Source organism: Dromaius novaehollandiae, chromosome 27 (assembly GCF_036370855.1).
Source record: "Dromaius novaehollandiae isolate bDroNov1 chromosome 27, bDroNov1.hap1, whole genome shotgun sequence".
Classification (NCBI taxonomy): domain Eukaryota; kingdom Metazoa; phylum Chordata; class Aves; order Casuariiformes; family Dromaiidae; genus Dromaius; species Dromaius novaehollandiae.
This window is the reverse complement of record NC_088124.1, coordinates 3,079,160-3,103,152: the sequence shown is the minus strand read 5'-3', so window position 1 is coordinate 3,103,152 and position 23,993 is coordinate 3,079,160. Positions and strand designations below refer to the sequence as shown.

At 37.8% G+C, this 23,993-nt stretch overlaps 1 protein-coding gene and 2 long non-coding RNA genes across 4 annotated transcripts in view; 1 reads left to right on the top strand and 2 right to left on the bottom strand.

Annotated features, from left to right (window-relative positions):
* Window positions 1-1,458, bottom strand: part of LOC135323760 (uncharacterized) — a 3,069-nt gene extending 1,611 nt beyond the window's left edge. The window contains exon 1 of the long non-coding RNA XR_010385283.1: window positions 1,186-1,458. This is a non-coding gene — a long non-coding RNA (uncharacterized LOC135323760). The remainder of the gene's footprint in view (window positions 1-1,185) is intronic.
* The window catches only part of MAPK14 (mitogen-activated protein kinase 14), a 27,998-nt gene extending 5,819 nt beyond the window's left edge, over window positions 1-22,179 (top strand). The window contains exons 2-12 of one of the 2 annotated variants that reach the window (XM_026111875.2): window positions 2,963-3,092; window positions 6,620-6,678; window positions 7,052-7,163; window positions 7,695-7,724; window positions 8,189-8,236; window positions 8,696-8,810; window positions 9,875-9,946; window positions 18,020-18,099; window positions 18,676-18,754; window positions 19,097-19,270; window positions 19,732-22,179. In XM_026111875.2, the coding sequence (XP_025967660.1) occupies window positions 2,963-3,092; window positions 6,620-6,678; window positions 7,052-7,163; window positions 7,695-7,724; window positions 8,189-8,236; window positions 8,696-8,810; window positions 9,875-9,946; window positions 18,020-18,099; window positions 18,676-18,754; window positions 19,097-19,270; window positions 19,732-19,799 (967 nt within the window). In that variant the 3' untranslated portion in view covers window positions 19,800-22,179. Of the gene's footprint in view, window positions 1-2,962; window positions 3,093-6,619; window positions 6,679-7,051; window positions 7,164-7,694; window positions 7,725-8,188; window positions 8,237-8,695; window positions 8,811-9,874; window positions 9,947-15,817; window positions 15,898-18,019; window positions 18,100-18,675; window positions 18,755-19,096; window positions 19,271-19,731 lie in introns of both variants that reach the window. The other variant, XM_026111874.2, reaches the window with a different exon arrangement.
* On the bottom strand, window positions 14,652-23,993 carry LOC112990266 (uncharacterized). The gene is made up of 2 exons (XR_010385282.1): window positions 22,862-23,993; window positions 14,652-18,506 (listed from the first exon to the last, which is right to left on the bottom strand). It is a non-coding gene; the product is annotated as an uncharacterized LOC112990266 (long non-coding RNA).

Here is a 23,993-nt window from a genome sequence, read left to right as displayed (position 1 = left end):
TCTTCTTTTGAGCTATCTGGCTTACTGCTCTTCTCCTTAAAGTTAAACGTTGAATCAGCAATGTGGAGATAAGTTTTGAGGATCACGTTTTCCACTTGGAGATATGCATCAAAAGAGAAGTTGTAGAAATACAGAGCAAGGGTCTTCAGTAGTGATGGTGATAAAGGCTTGACCCAGATTAAGGTATGCACAGAACAGGAAGCCCGTTAACCATACAGAGACTTTATAAGTTCTAAATAACGGGTATTTGTAGTAGATTTTCATTGTAGACTCTTCTGGATGTGCTCTGTGAATTTGGTTTATCCAAGTTCAAACGTTGTGGAGGCAAATATATGCCTATGGGACTCCAAAGGAAAAGCCCTTGTAAGAGACAAATGGGGTGACCTAATATTAGTCTTGGAAGTTATCTTCATGCCTAATATAATTTCAATGAGTATTACTCCTGGGCATGGTAAAAAGGGAGAATCCTGTGTTTGTCATTATTAGCTGGTGAAGCATGAAGAACTGAGAAGGTTGTAGATCATTTAAGAAGGCTATTTGTCAGTTAAAGGTGACAGATTTCTATGAAATGTGCTTTTTAGCTATGAGGTAGATTTTACTAATTTCTAGGGATTAGTTTCTCAGTTCTTCTGATTGTAATTCTACTACTACAGATTGACGACTTGATGTGACCCAAAAATGTCATTAAAATGAGGTGAAGTTGATTTCCAGTGGGTTCTCAAATACCTTGCATTATGTCCTGTATTTCTGAAATCTCTAAAGAGAATCTTGTGGAAATAGAGAGGGAAATCTGATTATAGAGATAACAGCTGTGAAGGTGGTTAATATGCAGGGGATCCCCTTCTTTTCAAGATGAAAGAGATACTAGTATATGCTGCCTTTTGCAGCTGAAATGGTTGAAAGCTGGTAAAGATTCATGACTAATTCACAACAGTCTGGGTTGAATTATGATGACTAATCTTATTTTTGCAGCAAGTCCTAGAAAACACCTTGAGTATTGTTAAAATATTGCCATACAACTAGACCCTGAATTAAGTGTGTCTGTATATTGCAAAACACTGTTCATGAAACTTAAAAATGAGTGTTTTATGTTTCCTGCAGTGTTTGCAGCTTAAATGGAGACATGTTGTAGTAGTGTGTGAAAAGTTAATAATTTGAAATCGAGATTAAAATATGAATGCTTACTGGCTTATTTTGTTTGTCCAGGCTGAATGAGGTTTAGAAGATAGCTCACATATGTATGAAATCTACTCTTTTCTTCCTTTCTTTGAGACGGTATGATGTGGTTTCACTTATTCAACTATGGCAGTTTGGTGCTCCTGTGATCTTGTTTCTAGCTGTATTTTCATCTCTCTTCCAGAGAACTCTTTCAGGCATTTGTACACTGATGTCCCTTATACAGAAAGAGATGCTCCTCTTCCATGATAGCTGCACAGTGGGTTTTTCCATTCTCTTGCAGAACCTAGGAGAAGGATTATTACTTGTAGAAATAAGTTTATATTTTGCTGTCTAGTTCTCCTATTTCTCATAAGCCTCATAAAGCAAATTCCTTGGAAATTGTACAACTTCTGGGTAAGGTGCTTGTTGCAAGTGAAGTCCAATTAGTTGCTTTAAGAATAAATGGCAACTGTAAATTTATTTGTGTACACAATTTTGGACTACTCTTTTTTCCCCCCTCTGTGTTTGGTATTGGACTTCCTGTTACTGGAGCTGCCTCACACTTTGTTTATAAATGTAAGGCTTTCCCTTTTACTTAATGTTTATCAAGAACTAGTGCATACTCACTTTTAAATGGAATCAGGAGTCTGGCCTAAATCAAAATGCAGCAGGAAAATAAACAAATGTTGTCTCTGACTTTCTCCTTTTTATACTTTCTCCTTGTTTGTTATCATGCATCAAGTGTAACCTCGATTTCACATCCTCTGCTTTTCCTCCTCCTTCCTTTTTGACAAACCAGAGCTAGTTTTAGATAAGAACGTCAAAGGAGACAAGAAAGAGGAGTAATTTAGTTCACAGCTAAACACCTACTTTAGTTCCTCCAATATAAGTCCTAAGCTCTGGAAGACTGCAGATGCAGTGAACAAGAAGTTTTAACGTAGCAGTATTCTTCATGTGTCAAACTTACTGTTGTTTTAAGTGTCAGGATTCTGCTCTTGATTATTATAAATAAATAGGTCTTTATGCAATTTATTTGTTTCAAAAGATGATTTTACAATGTGAGAATGAAATACATATAATATTTTAAAAAGTTCTTGAATAGAGTTGAGTTAGTCATCATGGGTTCTAAGACGAAACATTTTGATGTACAGAGTTTCTGCTAAAGGAAAAAATGTTGGTATCGTACAGCTATACATTGTTCACATGCATTTTTTTATATAACAGGAGATTTAGGATTAAATGTGATTTAAAAAGAGGTTTGATTTCCCACTTCAATTGAGATTATTAACCATCATGGTTGATTATATTAGGAGCAGGTTTGGGATTTTTGTATGGACTTAAACCACAAAAGATAGTATCTTGAGCATAGCAAATTGTTTTGTGATGATGTGTGGTGTATGAAAATATATTTAGGAATACAGATAATATTTACAAGTACTTCTTCTCTCCTTAGTTTTTTTTGCCGTATTTGTGTTCAAGAGCATAACTGTCTTTTAGAGAGAAAAAACACAAACATTTCTTTTCTATAAAATTTCTTTTTAGACCTACTTATTCTCCTTTACTGTGTGAACAAGACTTCTCATCTTCTAAACATTTTCTGTATAAATCAATAGTTGTGTAAATGTGTGGGTATTTGGGGGGAGCAAGGTTGGGGGTTGTGGACCAGGGTGCTTATAAATGGTGTTCATTGGAAAAATGGGAAATAGTTGATTGTGGCTCAGTCGCCAGGTACTTGCTAAAACTGTGGGTTTGGAGGTGTTTGTAAATAGCTCATTTTGCTAATTTGGTTAATTTTTAATTGTAGTTCTGCCTTTGACACAAAAACTGGGTTGCGTGTGGCTGTGAAGAAGCTGTCCCGACCATTTCAGTCTATCATCCATGCCAAAAGGACCTACCGAGAACTACGGCTACTTAAGCATATGAAACATGAAAATGTAAGTTGAAGGAGATGGTGTGAAAAGCTGGATTAAAGTTGGACCCTCCAGTGAGCATCAGCCTGAATATCCAGCATGATTGCATTTAAGAATCTTGTTGTGCAGGTTTTTCTAATACTAAGTACAAAGCTTATAGTAGTATAAGGGATTATGATTGAAGTAAAACATGCAGATAAAAAGTAGAACATAACCAATTTTGTATTAAAAAGTCTAATATTGTCTAGAATCATCTGGGAATTGCTGTCTAGCAAATTCTTGCTGTTTTAAGAGTTTAGGTCACAAGTGATGTGCTTCCATTCTCCTGTTCTCTTGCTGTAACAAGCTGTAGATTTTGTGACGTTAAGAATTTATTTAAAAAAACAAAACAAAAAAACAACTCAAAGTTGACTTTAGTAGTGTATTCTGCAGGGTTTTTCCTTTTTGCTTTTTTTGGCTTGCCTTACGTTGGAAGGGTGTGGAGTAGATATTCTCTAGATTCCTGTGGATAAAGCTGGGAAAAAAATGGAAAAAAGTTCAGATGTCCTTTCTTTCAAGCCATCCGTTTAAATCATCAAAAAGGAAATAAAATAGGACAATCTGATAAATGTTATGTTGAGCTGTACTATATCGTGTCTAATCATTTTTCAGTATAACCTCCATTTGGTCTAGAAAACAGTTGTAAACTTCTTTGTTTGTGGCATTAAGATATCAGCATATTTATATAGCATGCAGATTCAGCGGAGCAAAAAGTCGCATAACTTGTCCTCTGTAGAGCTGACAGTGTCAGGAGGAAGGGTCTTGACTTTTCTCCAAGTGAACTACAGCTTAGCAGAAAGGAAATACTGTTTTGGAAATGGGCTGAGCAAGCCTAGTATCTTTATCTAGTGCAAAAAACAAGGCTAATTTCATTGCAAGGTTCTCCCTGTATAGTCTGTTCAGAATTCCTGCTTTTGTGGTAGAGGCGGTTGCGTGTTGTGGCTTCTAACCACCTCAGTCAGCGACTGGTATCCCTTAAATCATCTTGGCATTTTTAGCGTGGCTAGTATAATTGGAACTTTTAATGCATCTTTGCACCATGTAAAATGCTTCTCAACAATGCTTCCTCAGCGCCTGGATGTGGAAAGATTGTATTTGATACCATTATCTTAACAGTGGAAGGTAATATTTGATCCTGTGTAGTACCCATTCCCTTGTTTTTTGTTTTTTTTTTTCCTTTCTTTCTTTCTTCTGGGCCTTCTCTGAACTGAAATGTTCTCCAAACAGTTGTAGCGGAAAGCTTCAAATGTATGTTTAAAAAGAAGAGTGTTAGTCTTTTAATCTAAGCTGTTAGGATTAAGCAGTGCAAATTAGACTGCAACTGGTGCTAAAACAGTTTGTCTGGCGTTTATTAATATTTTTGCTTTAGTATTGCAAGGAGCCTACATAGCTTTGAGAATAAGGAATAAAAGGATGTTGTTTAGGTTGCTTTGGTATAGAAGTGTTTCTTATGAGTTCATCATATTGTCACCTATCTGTGGGAAGTTTATCTAGGTTGCTGTTTAAAAATGCTGCAGACACAGAGATGTTTAGAGCCAGTTCAGGCAGGCTTTTTAATGCCCTTATTGACCGGTCTGATCTGGGCTTGGAAGCAAAAGACTTGATTTTACATGGCACAGAACACTTTAGCAAATCTGGTAGGTATGGCGTTTTAAGGAGCTCCAGTTTAGGACAGTTTCCTGTATCCTGTATCTAGGCTGGTCATGTTCATCTGGAGCAAATAAATGGAGCTGCAGAGCGCTCAAGTGTGTCTGCATTGTATTTTCAAGTTGCAGGAGGGCTTGTTGTGCTTGTAAGCACAACACTGAGCAGATGTGGAAGGAAACTTGAATCTGGTGCCATATGAAGTTAATAAGCTTTGTGACAACCTAGAATGCTGAGAGGAGAAAGCAAAAGGGTAGCAGTTAGGTTCTGAATCTAGTGATGACCGTGATTCCTTAGAACTGAGTCAGTGACGCATAGCAGAATAACCATATTTAAGTGTTTGTGAAACTTCTTTAATGAAAGATATGGTAGCGTAGGAAGATAAAAGTGATAAATGAAAAGGCTGATGTCTGGATAGCAAAGTCAGTTTTTTTCTTTTCATGATAAACTGGATGGATAATGTTGAATTTTTCTTTAAATAAATTCTGATATGGAAGAGTCCACTGGAGAGAGAAACCATAAGCATGAGAATTTACTATACTGGATGGAAGCAAATATTACAGTTTGAAGAAAATGTCTGTCTAGAAATGGAGTTACTGTATGATATGAGTTACTGAGTGATATGTATGAAAAGAGGCAGGAAAGTGGTTTCTCTCTTCAGTTTCCTCCATGAACATGTAATCTATAATATACGATGCAGATCAGATTAGATAGAGGCTTTTATTTCCTACTTCACTTGCTCTTTTTTTCTAGAAATACAGTCTAGGCGCCTCAAAACTTTTGTCCTCAGTTATCTACTTAAAGTTAACAATTTTGACATCCTTGACAAGCATAAAGGATGGGGAGGAAGGGTGGTGCCAATGGAAAACACAGGAATCCTGCTATTAGTTTCTTATTCACATTTGAACCATTACTGAAGCTGCAGAAATGTGCTTGATAGCAAAGCAATGTGTATCCGAGTCAAGTGAGATGCTGACTTAAAATGGGTAGAGGGGTTCTTTGGAGGTGGATGGAGAGAACCTTTCCCATTATCTCATATATTCCTAATATAAAATATTATTTGCTATTAAGGGAAGGAAAATAGGATTTAAAAGCACATCTCAGTGAATTAAAACAGTCCACCAAATGGATTTTTTTAATGCTGTAAATGACTTAGAAGATATTTATGGGAAAATAAGATATAGTTATTCTTTTCCAAAGTGACACATTCATACCTTTTTACTCTTTTTTGTTAGAACAGTTTCACTGTAAAGTGAAAGGTGGAGTAGATGCTCTTAGGGCAGAAAATAAAAGTGACAATGTGAAGCTGTCAGCTGTTCCTGCAAATTGGGTCCTCAGTGCATTACACTATTTTCCTGACTTGCTTTCTAGTATAGTCATTATTATTCGTTGCTTGTATCCTTGAATTTTTCTAGGCATTACTTAGTACAAATGAAAAAAATGACATTGTCTTCCCCATTCTGAGTTTACCATCTAATCAACGGTGTGACTGAGTGCTGAGCAGGAAGCAAACTGCTTTCAGTGTATGGTTTGTCTGGACAAATTTTAGTTGGCTTTTGAAATAAGACATTGTACACCAGTGTTTACACCTCCCTTTTGTTGCGTTGATTTGTGATGCCTCCTTTTTGATGCTTTAAATGTGTGAGAAGACAGCTGTATATTGTAACCATAATAATTTTTACACAAAAGCTGAACCCTTGTTCCTGATGTTGTTTGAACACTAAATTTTCTTCACCCAAATGATTCATGTAGCTGGAAATGAGAAATCTATTGGAATGAATAGTTCCTATTCCATTAAGGATCCTATTAACTGTATCATACTATACTATGAATGTATGAACTTTCTCATGTTACCTTTTCCTTTCTAGGTGATTGGTTTGTTGGATGTGTTCACACCTGCCAAGTCACTAGAAGAATTCAATGATGTGTAGGTAACTTTTCTGCAGACTGGAACAAAGCACCTTTTGTATCTTCCTTATATCTCCCAAACTATTACAGGAATATTTGCCACCTTCATTTTATCTGTTGTTATTCTCAAACAATTCTGAAATCTAACACAAAAGATAGTAGGAGATCCTAAGCTATTGGACTCTTCAGACTTGTTCACTTGCGTTTTGTTCACCAGTGCTGTAGGAGTTGGGCCATGTTATCTTCCATGTTATTTAATGTGTCACGAACTATTTCATGCAACTCTGTGCTTTGGGGCAGCCAGCCCTGCCATTGGAGGGCCATAAGGAGTATTCATCCTAATCCCGTTGAAGAGATTGCTTCATAGCCTATGTATTTTCTTTTGTTCGTAGGTACTTGGTGACGCACCTTATGGGAGCAGATCTGAACAACATTGTGAAATGCCAGAAACTCACAGATGACCATGTGCAGTTCCTCATATATCAAATTCTTCGGGGACTGAAGGTACTTGCATCTGTCCTCGCTGAATGTTGATAGTTCATCAATGGCAGGTTGAAGTTCTTAATGAATATGATATCCTCAGAGATTCATATGACTACATAGTGGAGCATCTATTAATTTTCCTAATGTATTAGAGGATAATCTTTTCTTATTGCTCTTTTTCTTCATACCTCATTGGAGCTCTATATCAGTAAAGCTATGTAAAAGTTAAGAAGATAGCCCTATACATTACTGGGGGCAGAGTCTGGAAAATTATGAATTATGCTGTCCTTTAATCTACTCTGATTGTGCATCTTCCATTTCTTCAGTCTCTTCTACTTCTGTCATTCCACTTTTGGTGGCAGGGTGTTCGTAAGGGGAGACTGAAACACCTACGTCCTTGAAACCCACAGACATATGCTATACTTGGTTCCCTCTGCAAACAAACTATACTATTTGAATTGTGTGGGACGGGGTAGGGCAGTATTGTCTAGTGAGGAAATGAGAAGAAGGCTACTTGTGCTGTTCTGTAAAATCTGTCATCTTGCCTTACAGTACATCCATTCAGCTGACATAATACACAGAGTGAGTATTTATCCTAAGATTACTTCCTATACTGAAGCAGTGTGTTTAAAGAATGTAGCACTGAACCTTATAATGTAGCAACTCTAGAAGTGAGAAGAAATTTTCTGAAAATTATTGCAGCTAAACAGTCAAATGGTTAGAAAAAGGTAGTGGTTGTCAAGATCCTTAGTTTCTGTTCCTGCCTCTGTCTTGTATCTTTCCAAATAGGTTCCCTATTTGTATAATATGTATCTACAGCAGCAATGTTATGATAAGCCATTAATGTGTTTTTGCTTATATATGACACTTCTGAGGACTGCAGAAAAGATAGCTGGCTCTGGGACAAAATTATTTTCCCAAGTATGGAGAGTTGATATTGACAGCCAGTTAGAATCTGTTTTCTATCTGAATTTACATTTTTATCTACTTAGGCTTGTGCAGTGACATACATTCTGCTGTTAATGCTGATGTTGTTTAATTTTTAGGATTTAAAACCTAGTAACCTAGCTGTAAATGAAGACTGTGAGCTGAAGGTAATCTAATGACAACTGGTTTGGCTGTGGTTTGAACAAATGCCTTGTGAATGTCTCTTGGAATTAAAGGAACAAAATAATTTCCATGGAAATACTTTGATGCCCCAAATTAATCATGTCTTTCCCAGCTGTAAAGGGCTGTAAGGATGTTTATGCAGAATTCATTTTTTTTCTGTATACGTTTACGTGTATTTAATGAATCATCATGAAAGTAAAGACTTACCAGCTTTAGTTTGGGTTTAGTTCTTTTAGAGATAAGGTATTCAGATGCAACTCTGGCTGAGTCCTGTGCTTTTCTAGGCTAGTGTTATTTAACAGGTTGTGAAATGTAGTTTCATAATCTGCTTTTGCAGTTGCACCACCTCTCCTCCACCCAGTCCAAGAATTGCCTGGTTATTTGCTCTAACTAGTTTGCATTGTTCCATTGCAGTAGTTGGCAGATGTCTTTCTGTTCTGTAGATCCTGGATTTTGGCTTGGCCCGACACACGGATGATGAGATGACTGGGTATGTGGCTACCAGGTGGTACAGGGCTCCTGAGATCATGCTGAACTGGATGCATTATAACCAGACAGGTAATACCTTTAACTAGTACAAAGCATTTCAGTTCCTGAATTTAGTTAAAGTCAATGAGGTTGTCCTATGAACATGTTCCTTTGCACTTGATTGCATAAACTGGCAGTTACAGTAATTACACTTCAGTTAGGGTGGTTGAAAGAAGGCAGGCATAGAATTACGTATTTTGTCCGCAGTCTAATAGGCATAAGTTATGAATCATTGTGACAGTATTCACAAGATTTCTTTAAACCTGATCCTTTGAAATGGCAATCAGCAAAATGTCATCAGTGCTTACTCCTTACTTTTCCTAGCACAGTAGTTTTTAAAGTAAGTGGATGGACTGTATCTGGATGAGAAAAAGGTGTGTTTCGAGGAAGCTGCTGGGAATACCCTGCAAAATGTCTGGAATTATGGAATGAAGAAATGCTGAGAATGCATATCAAGTTCCCTTCCCTTCATCTCTTCTTAGCCACCTCTTCCCAGCTATGTCTTCCCCCCAGTTTCCAGTAGCTTCTCAGCAACCCACCGCCCTCCCCTAAAATACTTTCAGGTCAGGTACAGAGAAGAAGAATAATTCTGGGAATAGTTATTCTAGTACAAGAGTATCTCCATATGAATCAATGGAAATAATGTGCTATGCTAATTTCATATCTTACTACTTTTTCTTCTTTTCTTTTTTCCTCTTACATGTGTATGGACTTTTCTGTCATCTGCAATATAATAGTTAGTGGTCATTTGGGTAGAACTTACGTAAGACCATATGCAAGTTCATTCCTCAAAGCTATCTTGAACAGGCGGTTTCTTCTTCCATTTTGTAGATTCCTCCCTAGCTCGTTGGTGTCCAATGTGTGTTATGCTCAGGAAGGAAAATTTACCTGATCTAGTAGTATTATGTTATTTGGACAAGTCTTAGATGAAGTGGTTACTGAACAGTATCAGTTAGCTTGCAACGTGTCCCAGATTGTTTCAACACCATAAGACTATTGAAGTAAAAAGTTGTTTGTACTTGTTGAATAGGGTGATTCTATTGAGATTTTATTTTTCTGCATTACATTCTTTTTATTTATTTTATTTTGTTCAGTTGATATTTGGTCAGTGGGCTGCATTATGGCTGAACTGTTGACTGGAAGAACGTTGTTCCCTGGTACAGACCGTATCCTTTGAAAGTAATATATTTTCTTGAAATGTAAGTTAGAGATTTTCATATACTTCTCAAGGAAACAGGTTCTGTTTTTTGTTTTGTTTTGTTTTTTTATTAATGTCATCTTTTACTCACAGTATGAGGTGAGTTCTTGATTTGCTGCACATGAAATCATTACAGTGTGCAAGGAGGCAGAGCTCTTCCTTTTTATTGTCTATTAGCATCACTAGGATTATTCATGTGTTGTTTGTTTCTGGGAATTACTTTAATTTAAGTTTATTTAAATACATTGCTCTTTGAGTCTATAAAAAATAACTGCATGAAGTTGTCTGTCTGCTGTGAATTCTCTCATGCTTCAGGCTTCTAACAAATGTGAAGCATCCCTTCTGGGAAGGGATGGCCTCTCTTCTGTATCCTGATGGTATGTTGTGAAAGCAGTAGATTTGCAGGTTCTGTAGTGCTGATGATCTCATTCCAAATTGTTCAGAAATGTTTAGGTTCCATTTCCATGCTTGAGTGTAAATAGATTGTGTGCTGCCTTTCACTGTATGCTTGTACTGATGTGAAAACTCAAGCTTGTATAAAATCTTTTCAGAATTATTTTTGTGGCACCGAAGTGGACTGGGTAGGATGTTCTGGCAAATCAATGAGGCAGAATAATTTTTTGTAGGAGTTGGGCATATTTTCCCCAGGAACTTAGAATGAAGACTTGATGCACATTTTTATGCTGAAAGTTTTAGTTTGTTCAGCCACATACTATATAGTGGTAATTCACTTCTGCCAAGACTCTTCATTGCCTAAAAATTGGGCTTTATTTGCCAGAGAGGATGATATTGGCCCATTTTTTACCAAAATTATGTTCTAAAGTATTCTTTCAACCACAGTTTGTTTATTTTAATAACTTTGTTAATGTATTGGTATTTACTAATAAAATAATTGAAATATGTTAGCATTTATTTACAAGAAAAACAAGTGTTGGAAGTGTTAATCTTCTGTGTACTATGTTACTTTTGGAAAGCATCTAGGTTCCAAAACTCTTTAGGGGTTGGGGGGAGGGTGACTTTCACTCCATTTTTGACACTTTGTTTCATCTCTTCTTTCAATGTGCTTTAACTTTATCCTTTTTTTCCTCTTTTTTTGCCTGTCTCTGTCTTACAATCTCTCATATGTCATCTCTCTGAATTTGTTGAACTAGCTGTACTCTACTATTTAGTCATCTTTGCCATATTTTTCTCTTGTGAGAGACAGAAGCAGAACTAACATGAAAGTGGCTTAGAAGCTGTAAAAAGTTGCCTTATTTCTATTAGCTGATTTAGCATGGATAATTTGGCTTGGGTGGATTTTTTTGTTGTTGTTGTTTCAAGAAAAAATGAGAAATCAACAATTGATGTTCTAGGTTAACAGTGACATCTTAGATTTTAAAACTTGATGCTTGTAAATAAAATAGTTTCTAATGGGATTTGCAGCATGTAAGAAATGCTTCACAATGTGTTCTTTATGAATTGAACAAAATGATTTTCTTCCTTCCAAGCCTGAATTTTTTTCTCCAAATTTTTTTAGCTGTGAATTATAGCCCAAAAATAGCCACTATGCAAAATAAATTTTGCTTTAGAGATTGTTTGCTTTGTCATACTAAGATACTTCATTAAATTTATATCTCCCTGAAGATGCTTGCAAGTCTTTACTTTAAATATTCTCTTTTTTCCACAAATCGTAGTAACACTTTTGAATCCCATTAGATGCTTTTTCTTTTCTGAATCAGTACTAGATTATATTTTAAGAAGAATAAGGCCCAGCCCCTCTCCATGGTGGAGAAGCCTTTGGGTACTATAGTTCTTACAGTTTGCTTGTGTGGTTCCCCACTTTAAATAATACACGTGCTGTTTGATCATGAGGTTAGAATTATAAGGGAAGCGGTGTTTGTAGTTATGTATCTTGTTTGTGCATGTAGCACATATCCAAGGATCCAGAAAGGCAACAAGCTATCAGCTTTCACTCTGTTTGCTGACATCTAAAGACAGCAAGTAGAACTAAGATAATGATGGGTTCTAGCTTTTCTCTGTCTTGGAAAGCTCTTTGAAATCCTTATATATGCCTTCTTTTGATAGAGTTTTAGGAATTTTCCAGACCTGGATCCTGTTGGGTACTTCTGGGCTCTTAGCAGTTTCTTTGTGCCCGCAGATTTGCTGCGGCTTAATCAACAAGGTGTGTTCCTCCTCCAGTGTCATCAGGCATTTGCTGGCTTTGGAATTAGTATTAGCATGCTTAAATCTCGAGTATATTTATCATGCTTCTAGTAGCTGAGGACATAATATGTCCAGCGCAGTTCTAGGGGATTAACATTGCAGTTTGAGGCAATGCGGCCATGTTTTCTGGATGTTTGGGAAGCTAGAAACTGCTCTCTTCCAGCAACTGAAAAAGTGATGTTCTTGTTACTTTTTGGTCTCAAGACATCAATCTTCTCAACTCTATAGCTTAATTTTTTCAAAATGAATGAATAGGTAATGCCTTTTCAGCATGCTCAGGACAATCATGCTCTTCTCTAGATGGCTCTCTGATTCAAATATTGGTCTCTTTCACCAAGGATTTAGCAGTTGTGTGATATTATTTATAGTCCACCAGATATTCCTTTACACGGCCCAGAGGTGCATATATTACTTGTAGTGGGGTTCAGTACAGGCAAGGTGTACAGTTAATTCACTCTGGTAAGTAATAAAGCTGTAATTGGAGATGATTTTTGGTGTTTGTGATCATTATGCCATGATAAACTAATGCCAAATTTAGTTTTAAGGTCTGAGGGATCTAATTTGTAGAGATTTTGACCATGGCTATCAGTGACTTAAAGCAAGAATTGTAGATACTCTTAGAAAAAAAACTGTGATCTGCAGGATCATTACAATATTTATAGCTTATTCTGTAAGTGAATGTGAACTAACTTGAATTGTTCCTATTGTAATGTGTGTGTGGGGAGCAATATTTGGATGAAAGTTGGAGTTGTAGCATTGTCAAAATCTCTGTTAGGAGATAAAGAAGGGGGGAGGAGGGTTGTGGGAAAGACATTAATATTGATTTTTTTTGTCAGAGACAAGAAGTTGAGATAACAAAAATCAAAGTCCTTCAAGTTTTTAACGTCAGACATAGCTAGAGACTTTCCTTTTGGTATTGATTATCATACCTGTCTTATGCCAAGATCAGTTTGTGTTAAAAATGTGTATTCCTAATTTTCTTACAGCGCTCATAATATGAATGATTCACACAAACAAGTAGGAAAGTTGACTTTAAGTGTGACAATTAAAGTTGTATTAAAATGATATAATGTACAAATAAAACCTTCAATGTTTTGATGAGTTTAGTCAATTTTCTTTTCCTGTATGTTTTAAGTTGACTGTGTTCTGTTTAAACTGTGAAGAATATTTATTATTATTTTTACTCAGTAGGATGGGAATTTCAACATAACTAACCAGTTCGAAATTACACATTCTCCTGATATATCTTATTCTTGCTTGTGGAGTCAGCTACATCACCTTTCAAACTTTGCTTTACCTGGATAAGCTCTTATATTCTTGCAATGCCTGCTACTGATGGTGATGGAATACTGTTTTCTGAATTTTAGAATCACTGAGACTGACCAGTCTTTGGGGGTACCTGTTGTGATGGTTTTGGGGGTTTGCATGCTCTGCTTTCCTTCTCCATGCACTTTTCTTTTTCTTTTGCTTTGTATTTACTAAACATGTTTCCTGTCTTTAATTGCTTATGGCTCATTTCCCAGGAACACTGGTAGGTCGTGTAGTTAAATGAATGCTGTAATTCAGCAGGTTGTAGACGGCAGGCCTAAAACTAGATGCAGTGGTTGGGTTTGGGCATGCATATGGCAGTGTCCATTATACATTCTGTCTTTTGTTTATCTGAGAAGGCACTGAAGCATATTACACAAGTGTATTCCAATAGCATACTGTCCCTTGAGAAGAGAGCTGACAGCAAACTGAGCGACAATATTGTTGGCACACCTGGTGCACATGGTTTTAAATGCCTTTAAAAGAATTTAAATATTTAAACTGAAGTATGGCATGTGACTTCTGAGGCATGCCAGCAGTCCTAAACTTGCACAACTGCTTCATGCACAAGAATAAGTGAGAGGTACAAGGGCTGTTTTATATGGCACTGAAGAAAAGCCAATTTAAGTTTGTATAGCACCCTCTGGTAATTCTTCTGCACCAGCAGATACACTGATTTCATTTTAAGTGTTGTTAATTATGAGTTAGCCATTTAAGCTAAATCCAACTAGATACATAGGATTTAGCCTTTTTTCGAGTGTTTAAGTAGATGGGAATCGGCCAAGCAACTTCAAATGTGAACAATGAGAACTTAGTTCAGGTGTTCTTACAAGGTGCTATTTCCATTTTTTCATTCCTTTTAGATGTAAAATTGTAGACCAAGTTTTACATTAAAAGATAACGGTTTTAGCAAAGTATTGATTTTTACTACACACACAGTTTGCCAGTATTAGCAGAACTCTGAGGCTTTTTAAAAAACAGGTTCTTTAAAAAAATCTCTTGATAGGTGCAAAATTGCTTTTTACATAAATAGAATTATTTCACTGTGAGATAATTTCTGAAGCAAGCATAGAATTCTTGTAGTATTTGAGTTAGAAGATGTTATAACAAGGAATTGTAACTGTATCTTATAACATCAGGAAGGCATTGATTCCAGAAAAACATTTTCTAGTAAGTGGACTATTTTTATTGAAAGGAAAATATGTAACGAGTTTGATGTAATTTTAAGGGCAAATATGAACATTACAGACAGTCTGAAATCACTAGTGTGCTTTGAGAGGCATCATGGAGGATAATTCAGAGAAGGGATGGATTATTCTTCTAATGATTTTAAAAAGATACCTTGTGTCTCCTTACTGTCTTGAGTATTAGATGTATAACTTTTCTTTAATGGATTTTTTCCCAAGTTTATATTTTGTCAGGTATCCCAAATATTTAGTTTTTCTGCCTTTTTAAAGAGGACAGCTCAGATGAATAAGTGGCCTGGTGGAAGCAGAGTTCTGGATAGAACATTCTTTCCATCTGCAGTTTTATGACCAGGAGCTTTCTGCATAGAGAGATTAAACTTGAGGTCATATTCTGGTGGTCCTCTGTTTCCCTCCCCAAACCTCCAGTTGTGTGTCTGTAGTGTTAGAGGGAAGATCCAGGTACTCCTTTTCCTTCCTGGCCCTGCTCATCCCTGGTGGGAGCCGGTAAGAGCGAGCACCCTCTGCTGGCTGCATCGCCGCTCTTGTCTCTAGCAGCTAGTCTGGGTGCGAGAAAGGTGCATCCATCCGATCAGGGTTAGAGATGCTATAGCAAAGCTGTGGATGGTGAGCAGGGTCGAGTCATTTTCTTACTTGCTAAGTTTTTAATGAGTGGTTGAATTTATCTTGGAGTGTGTTCACAAAAGGCCTTAATCTTTTTTTTCTTTTTTAATATTAGCGCCTATACTTTTTAGCCTTCTGCTTTACTTCATCTGTCACTAATACAACTTAATACTGCTAACTGCTGCTGCTTTGGCTGTGGGGTCTAAAAGGATGAAGTGAGCATGCAAACTGATCCTTTGCCAGTGGGGCAAAGGTTTTGTCTCCTGCTCCATGATAGTCAAGGACACAGTGACCAATGCATGTGGCATACTTGTAGCCAAGTCATTCAATCTGTATGATATAGACAGAGTTGTATTAAAAGGGGATACTCAATTTTATATAAGAGGAATGAATACAGTTTGCTTAAAATCATGTTTTAGTTGAGGCCTTGGCAGACATTAACTTTTCAACGTTTATAGGCTGATACTTTGCACTTTTCATTTTGATTTGTCCCAGCATTTTCCTTTATGGTCCATCATTAGATATTGATCAGTTGAAGCTCATTTTGAGACTCGTTGGAACCCCAGGGCCCGAGCTTTTGAAGAAAATCTCCTCAGAGTCTGTGAGTTTACACTTTGATTGTAATATCTGCCCTTTTGGAAGTCCCAGATTTGTGTGTTGCCCTCCTGTAGTCTCTCTGTAGTACGTGTTGGAATTTCTTTTCTGTTGTTTTTCTTCCTTTGTCATTCTTCACTCCTGGATGTCTTTTGAGTTCATACGCTGAGTGTTATCTGATCTTTATTCCTCTTAACTTTACCTATGGTATGATTTCTTCCTTCCATATTCTCATGTTACTGCTTTGTGATTTTTCTTTCAGTTTGTGGGTTTTTACCTCATGATATGTTGGATGATCAGATGCTACTGGGAAAGCATTTTCACAACTAAGAGCTTGAGACTTGTCTCAATTATTACTCCTCCAGATTGCCTATCCAAAGATCTTTCTGGTGAGGGAAACTTTAAACAGTAGCAAGTGTGTCATCCTCTAAACATACACCGTCCCTTTTTGGGTGTTCATGTATGATTACTTTCTGAAACACTATTCCCACCATCTTTAGTTTTGTGCTGTAAAATCCCGAATGCCTTTTAGGCGCTCTTTTGCGGAAGCCGTTTTCAAGGCACGCAGTATACAGCCTGCCGAGTATATAAGCAATCACGCCATGCATTTAAAGGGTGCTGTTGCATGGGGCCTTTTTATCAAGATAACAGCAAAAAGCTGTCTGGAGATTCCTTTTTGAAGGGTGACCCATATTTTCAGCCCTACCATCTTTTCTGTATTAGTTGATTTAATCTTGGATTGTGAAATTCTGTGAAGGTAGCATTAAACAGCATTTAACTTTACCTGTTTCTGAAAATGAAGTGCACAGAAATTAGACCAAGGAATGCTGTAACAGTACAGGTGAACAAGTTGGTGCATAGAGAGCAATGAACTTGCTTAGAGGTAACTAGCAACATGCTTCAGCAAGCTATCATCGCTGTTCAGTAATAGATGATCAGTGCAGTGGAAAGTGGTGAGAAGATTATTTTGTACTGCAGCTTGTAACATTTCTCATGTAACAGTGATGGTAAGTGCAAAACATTAGGGTAGCTATAAATTGCCAGATGAATTGGTAAACTTGCTGAATACCATGCCAATTTAAAAAGCACTGGGATGTCTTTTGGAAAGGTAGAACTGAGTAAAGCAGGTGGCTTCAGGCATCTGTGAACTGACCTTATGGGACCCTGATGAAGGGTAGTCTGAAGTTCAGGGGATTAGCGAGAGAAACAAGCTTTAACGGTTAACTAGGTTAAACATAAGATTGGTTTGTATATGTAAGATTGAAGTATATATCTTTTTCTTTTAACCTTGTGCAATAAAAAGAAGAATTAGTCTTAGTTAAATCCAAGTCAAGAATCTGTTTAAAAAAAAAAAAGTGAGGTACTGTTTCTGCTATATTTTTATGTTATATGAAGATAGCAAAGCTGTGAAGTATTTGAGGGGCTTTAGTGTGTCACTGTAATGAGTTCTGTATTTGTTTTCTTCCTGCATCACTTTCGTTGCTCTTATTTTCTCTGTCCTGTTCACTGACATCAGCTAACTCTGTGTTATGCAATGCTAATGTTTTGCTAATTTTGCATTTATTGCCTTCTGTCACCTCACCCACATATCAGAGTGCATTCATGGCTGTTTAGAAGGAGGTGTCAATTGTGAGCTGATTTTACTTTGCACCACAAGGAGCTTAAGAACTTTTTATGCAGTAAGAAAAAAGAATCTTGTAACCAGTGCAGAATATAAGATGTTTTTGTTGTTCATTTTCCTGGGTTGTGTGTAGCTGCAGCAGCCTAGGAAAAGCAAGGACTCCTCCTTTTGAGGAGCTGCTTCAGCCAAAGGAGATCTCTACTCTGATGGCTTAAAGTGTTGGGAAACGTGAAAGTGATCATGCTGTAGTTTAGTTCTGCTAGTGGCAGACAGAAATGCTTCCTTTCTGTACTGACCCTGTTAGCAAGTGATCAGTAATTCTCCATTGCTTTAAGTGTTCACTAGTCCAGTTGCTAAACTTCTCACAAGTATTTGACAAAATTAGTGGACCTTGCCTGTTTGGTCTGTGCCTTGTAGTTTGCAGAAGAGATGCTTTGTATGCAGCTGTTTTCTGTTTGAAATGGTTTTTTGCACTGTTTTTAACAAAGCCCTTGACTAGGCACTTAAGATATTAACCAGCTTCAGCAGATCATGCGTCTGACGGGAACACCCCCTGCATATCTCATTAACAGGATGCCCAGCCATGAGGTGAGACCTGAGCAGATGTGGGGGGTTTGCAGTGCAGGTCATCACTTCTAGTGTTCACTGCTTCTGTAAATGAAATGCTCGCATGTGGCATGGGGTGGGTATTGAATTAACTACCTGTTCTTCAGCAAGATCTTTGTACTAAATGAAAACTTGACGTTTGGACAGTGCATACTCAGCCACTGACTTTGAGACGTGGGAGAATCTGAGTGTGAGTTGGTTTTGCGTTGTGTGGATGCCAGCTGTATGGCTTGCCAACAGATACCGTAAGGATGGAATACTGCACAAGCCTTATGGGGACTCCAAGGCAGTCAGCTCTCGCAGCCATGCTTAGATCCGCATAAATGCATTTTCGGTCCTGCATGCACTTCAAGTAATGTGAGCTCTTCCTTCGCTATCTTGAATGGCCTCTGTTTGAGAAAGGATAACATTGGTGGGCTTAGTACATATCAGAGTAAGTAAAGAGGAAGCAAAGTAAGATGACAGGCCATATGCAAGCAGTGCTTTAGGATGACTGAAGTGTACTCTGTCTTGGTGGCTCGGTGGTATTACAGCTCAACAGAATATTTGTTTCCACAGGCAAGAAACTACATTCAGTCTTTGTCTTATATGCCGAAAATGAACTTTGAAAATGTGTTTATTGGTGCCAATCCACTAGGTAAGGCTTGCATTTTAAATTTTGTGCTCTTCCTGGCATTAAAAGTCTCACACGTTGTTAATGAAGTTGAACTTGGCATGTCCTGCGATACCAAGACTTTTCTCAAGTTTTGTTTTGACTGCAAAAGTAGTTTGGAAAAGAGATATATGCCCTTTTGAAAGTGTGAAAAGTATATATAGGCTGTAGGATATGAGAGGAAGAAATTAGGAGTGGTGAGGCAGGTCTTGAAAAATTGTAGATTCCTCGTATATATTGGCCTATTATGAACTTAATTGCAAAATAAAAATGTCACACAGCTCACTGTGTAAAATCCTTTCTTTTTCTGTTTTGGGGCTTTTGCAGCTGTGGACTTGCTAGAGAAGATGTTGGTACTGGATACAGACAAACGAATTACTGCAGCTGAAGCCTTGGCTCACGCCTACTTTGCTCAGTATCATGATCCAGATGATGAACCAGTGGCAGACCCCTATGACCAGTCTTTTGAAAGCAGAGAACTTGAGATTGAGGAATGGAAAAGTGAGTCTTGGCGAGAGGGGAGTGTGTCAACCTGATTCTCTTGTGGCACATGCTATAAGTTAGTTCACCTAGTCCTTGGGAGTTAGAGGCACAAAAGAAGCTGATGAAAATGTTGTCGTTCTAAGGTCCTTGCACTGAGTGAATCTATCACATGGTGTGTACGTAATTAGCATGATCTATGGTAACTAATTATTATTATTAGCATCCAAACATGTAGGTAACACAGTTGCTCGTATCTTTATAGTTTCAAACTTATTCACATGTCCTCATGGCTCTGGAAGTATCTTTTACTGAGTATGTTAGTCTTTGAGGTGATATATGCATTTTTTTTTCTTCTAAATTAAAGCGTATTTTTCTTTTTGAAATATTGCTAGGAAGAACCTTTAAGATTATTGCAGGTTTTCTCACATGAGGTATATCTTTAATACAGTCTTAAGTTTTTGTCATTCCTTTCCCACCAGGCTTGACTTATGATGAAGTAATCAGCTTTGTGCCACCACCGCTTGACCAAGAGGAGATGGAGTCCTGAGAAACTGCTCTTTTCTGTTTGTCCCACTTCACTGTGAGGGGAAGGCCTTTTCATAGGGACTCTCCAAATATTCAAGTGCCTCGTCACAACAATATTCTCCTTGGTGGAGGGGTTTTGTGTGTGTTGAATTGGGGAGGGTGGGGGGAGGGAAGAAAGTTGAATCTATGTAAACATGCTGCATGCTCTCTTGTATTCTGTGTACAGCCTGGGACAAGCCTCTGAAGACCTATTCTGACTGCTCTTTGCTCTTTCCAGAGTGACAGTGGTCAACAAGTTTGCACCACTGGTGGGGCAAGGCGGGGAAGGTGACATATAAGGTTTGGTCACGATCGTTGCCATTGTATCAGTTCTACAGTTAAGTAACCTCACAGTAATGAAAGTTGGGTTTTGGTCTTAGAGTCCTCCATTTTCTTCAGGACTGAAGGTGGGGTTGAGATATGCCCTTGTTCCATGCCAGGTGGCTGATTTACATCCAGATTTTCCTGGTACAGTGTACAGCAGAATGTACAGGCCTTCTAATGGCTGTCTTGGAACATGAGCAGGTTTTGATAGAAATTGTAAATATGTTTGTGCCTTAAACTAATGGGGAAAGAGGGGAAAGGAAGTCTGGAGTGGAAATCTGACCCTGCTGTTTTCAGGGTGAAGGCTCCCAGATAGCCAGGCATGAACACTATGTAATCAGGAAATAACCTTCCAAGTGTCTCTCCCTGGATTGGGTATTCCTGTATTTCTCCCTCTTCCCCTCCTTTCATTCTGAGGCTTCCCAGCATTAGTTCCCAGGAAAGAGAGGCTGGAGAAGGTTCTTGCTAGCCACATGTTTGTGTATTTTGTTCCTTAAGAGGTGGGGTGTTTTTGCATGTCATAGCTGTATGTGCATGTAGAGCTACTTGGTTCTTGTTTTTACTTTTTGGGGATGGCACTGGGGCAGTTAAATCATCAGTGAGCTATTTTACTGAGTACCTCAGCCAGTGCCATGTAATCATAGCATCCTCCCTCTTGTGCTGCAGCTCAGTGTGAAATACCTGCCATTCGGAAGGCTCTGATGGGAAAAGGATAAAATATACAGCATATAAACATGCACCTTTTTCTTTGTTCTGGTCTTATGGTTTCAGAGAAAGAGAGATTGGGATGGAAGTCTTTTGTGAGATCAAGTGTAAAAAGTGTTCTTCAAAGAAACAATTGGCATCTTGTGCTGGAATGTAAGTTATTTCCTGAAGAGAATTTTTTAGAAATGTTGGAATCCAAAGCAAAGAAATAAGCAGGCATAAAACCACAATCTCTCTTTCGCTGTCTAAATCTATAAATACATATATATACATATAAATATATATATATGTATATAAAAGTAAAAATAGCATTTTACTAGAGGTTCTTTTACCTTCTTGGACAAGAGCTGCTTGGCTGCTTTTTAGCAGGTTGATCTCTGCCTGAGGAAATAGGAAAAGGGAGTATGTTTGAATACAATAATGGTTCAGATACTTTTGTATTTTACAGGACTCTGAATGAATGAAATGCCCAGAGTTAGAGACTGGCAGGAGGGAGGTTTTTTCCAGCATTTTTGTGTTAGCACTGTACCTGAGGAGCTCAGGAGCCCAATTTTAGGACTCGGGGAGGAGGCATTTTTAGACATTCATCTGTTGCAGGCATCCTGTGTGGACAATGTACCTGTGTATGTGAGGAGAAAGGCTTTTGCAGTATTTTGTATCCTCGTTACTTATGGGACGGAAAGAAACTGTTTTTAGTGTTTTTACCCTGTGTTTGAAGAGGCAGCACAAAGGGATGGGACATGAATGATAAAGCCATTGATTCTTCCTAGGCTACTTTCCAGTGATCTCTTCAGGTCAAACGCTCTACAGAAGTTTGGGGTGAGATGGAGAGAGCAGTTATTTCATGCTCTGGGATAGAACTCTCCCCAGACCAAGAAAATCAAGACAGAAAACCTCCCCTTTCTGCTGGACCAGCAGTCCAGGTATTCAAATGAAAATGTAGATATTCTCTGTAAACCTACAGCAAGATTATTTTTATCAGCCATTTTATGTGTAGATGCTACAGTGTGATTTCATGCGGAAATATTGCTAAAGATTTTTAAAAATATAGACATTGTGTGTGTGTGTGTGTGTGTGTATGTGTGTATGTGTGTGTATGCGCGTGTGTGTGAGTGGGAATGTTTCATTCGAAGTCTGTACTCTAATGGGAGCCCATGTGGCATGCACTCCCTACCTTCAGTGCAATGCTGTTCAGCTGCCCGGAAACTGAACAGGAGGATGCACTTCAAAGAAGAGATCTGCTATATTGTTTCTATCCATGAATTTTGCTGTAATTGGTTATGCCAGATAAGATGTCACAATACCACTGGTTTAAAAATAAAACCTATTTTTCAGATTTACTGGGCTGATGGTACTTACAAACCTCTCGTGCTAAACATTTTGTTTTAGCAAGGTATGAATCTCTCGCTTGTGTCATACAGGAACTTGTGTATGATAGTGAGGGGGCAAGATTGGTTAGCTCTTCACCTTTTTTATTACTCTGTCTGCTTACACTAGACTTCTACGTCCATATTTCTCCAAGGTGAATTCTTTGACTGATACAAAACTAGCTTATAGTCTGACCATGAGTATTGGAACCAGTAAAAGTATTTTTGTTCTCTGTTTAGTCTAGGAAGGACTTTATTCAACACAGTAGACCAGTGTTCCGCTACTTGCCCAGATCTGGATCTCTTCTCCAGTAGTGTAGATTTTTTTTTTTTTTGCTCTTTATAAAGAGATGAGTTTTTGTCTTGCTCTTCAGCTGTCATCTAGTTGGTGGTAGAAAAGGTACTTAGAGGAGCAAGAGGCTCCTGTAAGAGCAATCAATCATGGCTGTCCATAATGGAGATTTTAAACTTCTGTCATGTATCCGTGCCATTTGTTCAGAAAAACAATCAGAAGAATGACTGAATAAAGCTGCATTCTTCAAACTCTCTAATAAAAGCCTCAATGTTTGAAGTTCCCAGGTATTGATAAAACAAGGAGACACATGCTGATCCAAATTAAATAGCTGAAATCTACAACTTGTACACTTACCTGTCACAAAGCTGTGCAGCAGTTGATTTGAATAGTTACGAAGATTTTTTTTTCCTTGACTACTTTCTGCTTGTTTTCACCTTTGCTCACTATGGTACAAATCAAAAGGGGAGAAAAAATACTAAGCAAGACATGTCATTCATTGTTTTCTGGAGGGGGGGAGGAACCCAAATCAAAAAAACCCAAGGTACAGTTCCTGAATGTGCTCAGTTGTAATATTATCCTGGTTAGCAAAAAATATTAAAATCGGTGAGAATCAAATTGGAAAACAACAAACTACAACTACAAAATGAAATGATTATCTCAAAATACCCCAAGGCTTCCTGTTTGATTTTAAATTGGTCACTTGATTTGATTCATCTTGTTACAGCCAAGACATGTCCTAGATATTTATAACTTCTTAATTGTGCGCTGATTAACTTTGTGTGTGTGCACAGATAGTTGAGCAAGAGATGTGTGTTAAGCAAACATACAACTCATACGTAATTTTATGTACCAATAGTTTTTGCTGTGATACCTCTTGCTCACAGGTATATTTATAGAACCAAACCAGTCTTTTATTTCCTGACTGTAGTGTTGCTATAGCCAGTGTAGGGTTTGTTTACATCTGTATGCACATGCAAATTTAAAACTTTAACAGCACATTATCCCTAATTTGTATTTTACAAAAAAAAGCAGACCTTACCATTGCTGTTTCAAGAACAGTATATGTTGCAGTGGTCACCTACACCCAGGTAAAATGAATCTTCTCTTGAAAACTGATGGCACCATTTTCCATAATTTCTACTCATCAGCTATCCGAGCTCTAATATTGCTGTATAGACATGCTAAAAGCAGGGACACCTTTAAGGATTACAAGTAGTAAGCTAGTAGGGGATATAAGCAGAAATGAGGGCTGGGGGTGTAGGGCAAAGCTGGTCTAGCTCGTTAAGACACAACTTAGTCACTTCCTTTGGAAAGTATGTAGGATGCACCTTCAAAGCACCACCTCATTCTTGTAAAGCTAGAACAAAATATTGAAGCATTCTCTGCTTACCGGGAATAGGCCTTCTCGTACAGGCCATCTGGGTCTACTGGTCTGACGTGGTACCAGTAGAAGAGCAGTAAATTTGTCTTTTGTGCTGTCCAAGAA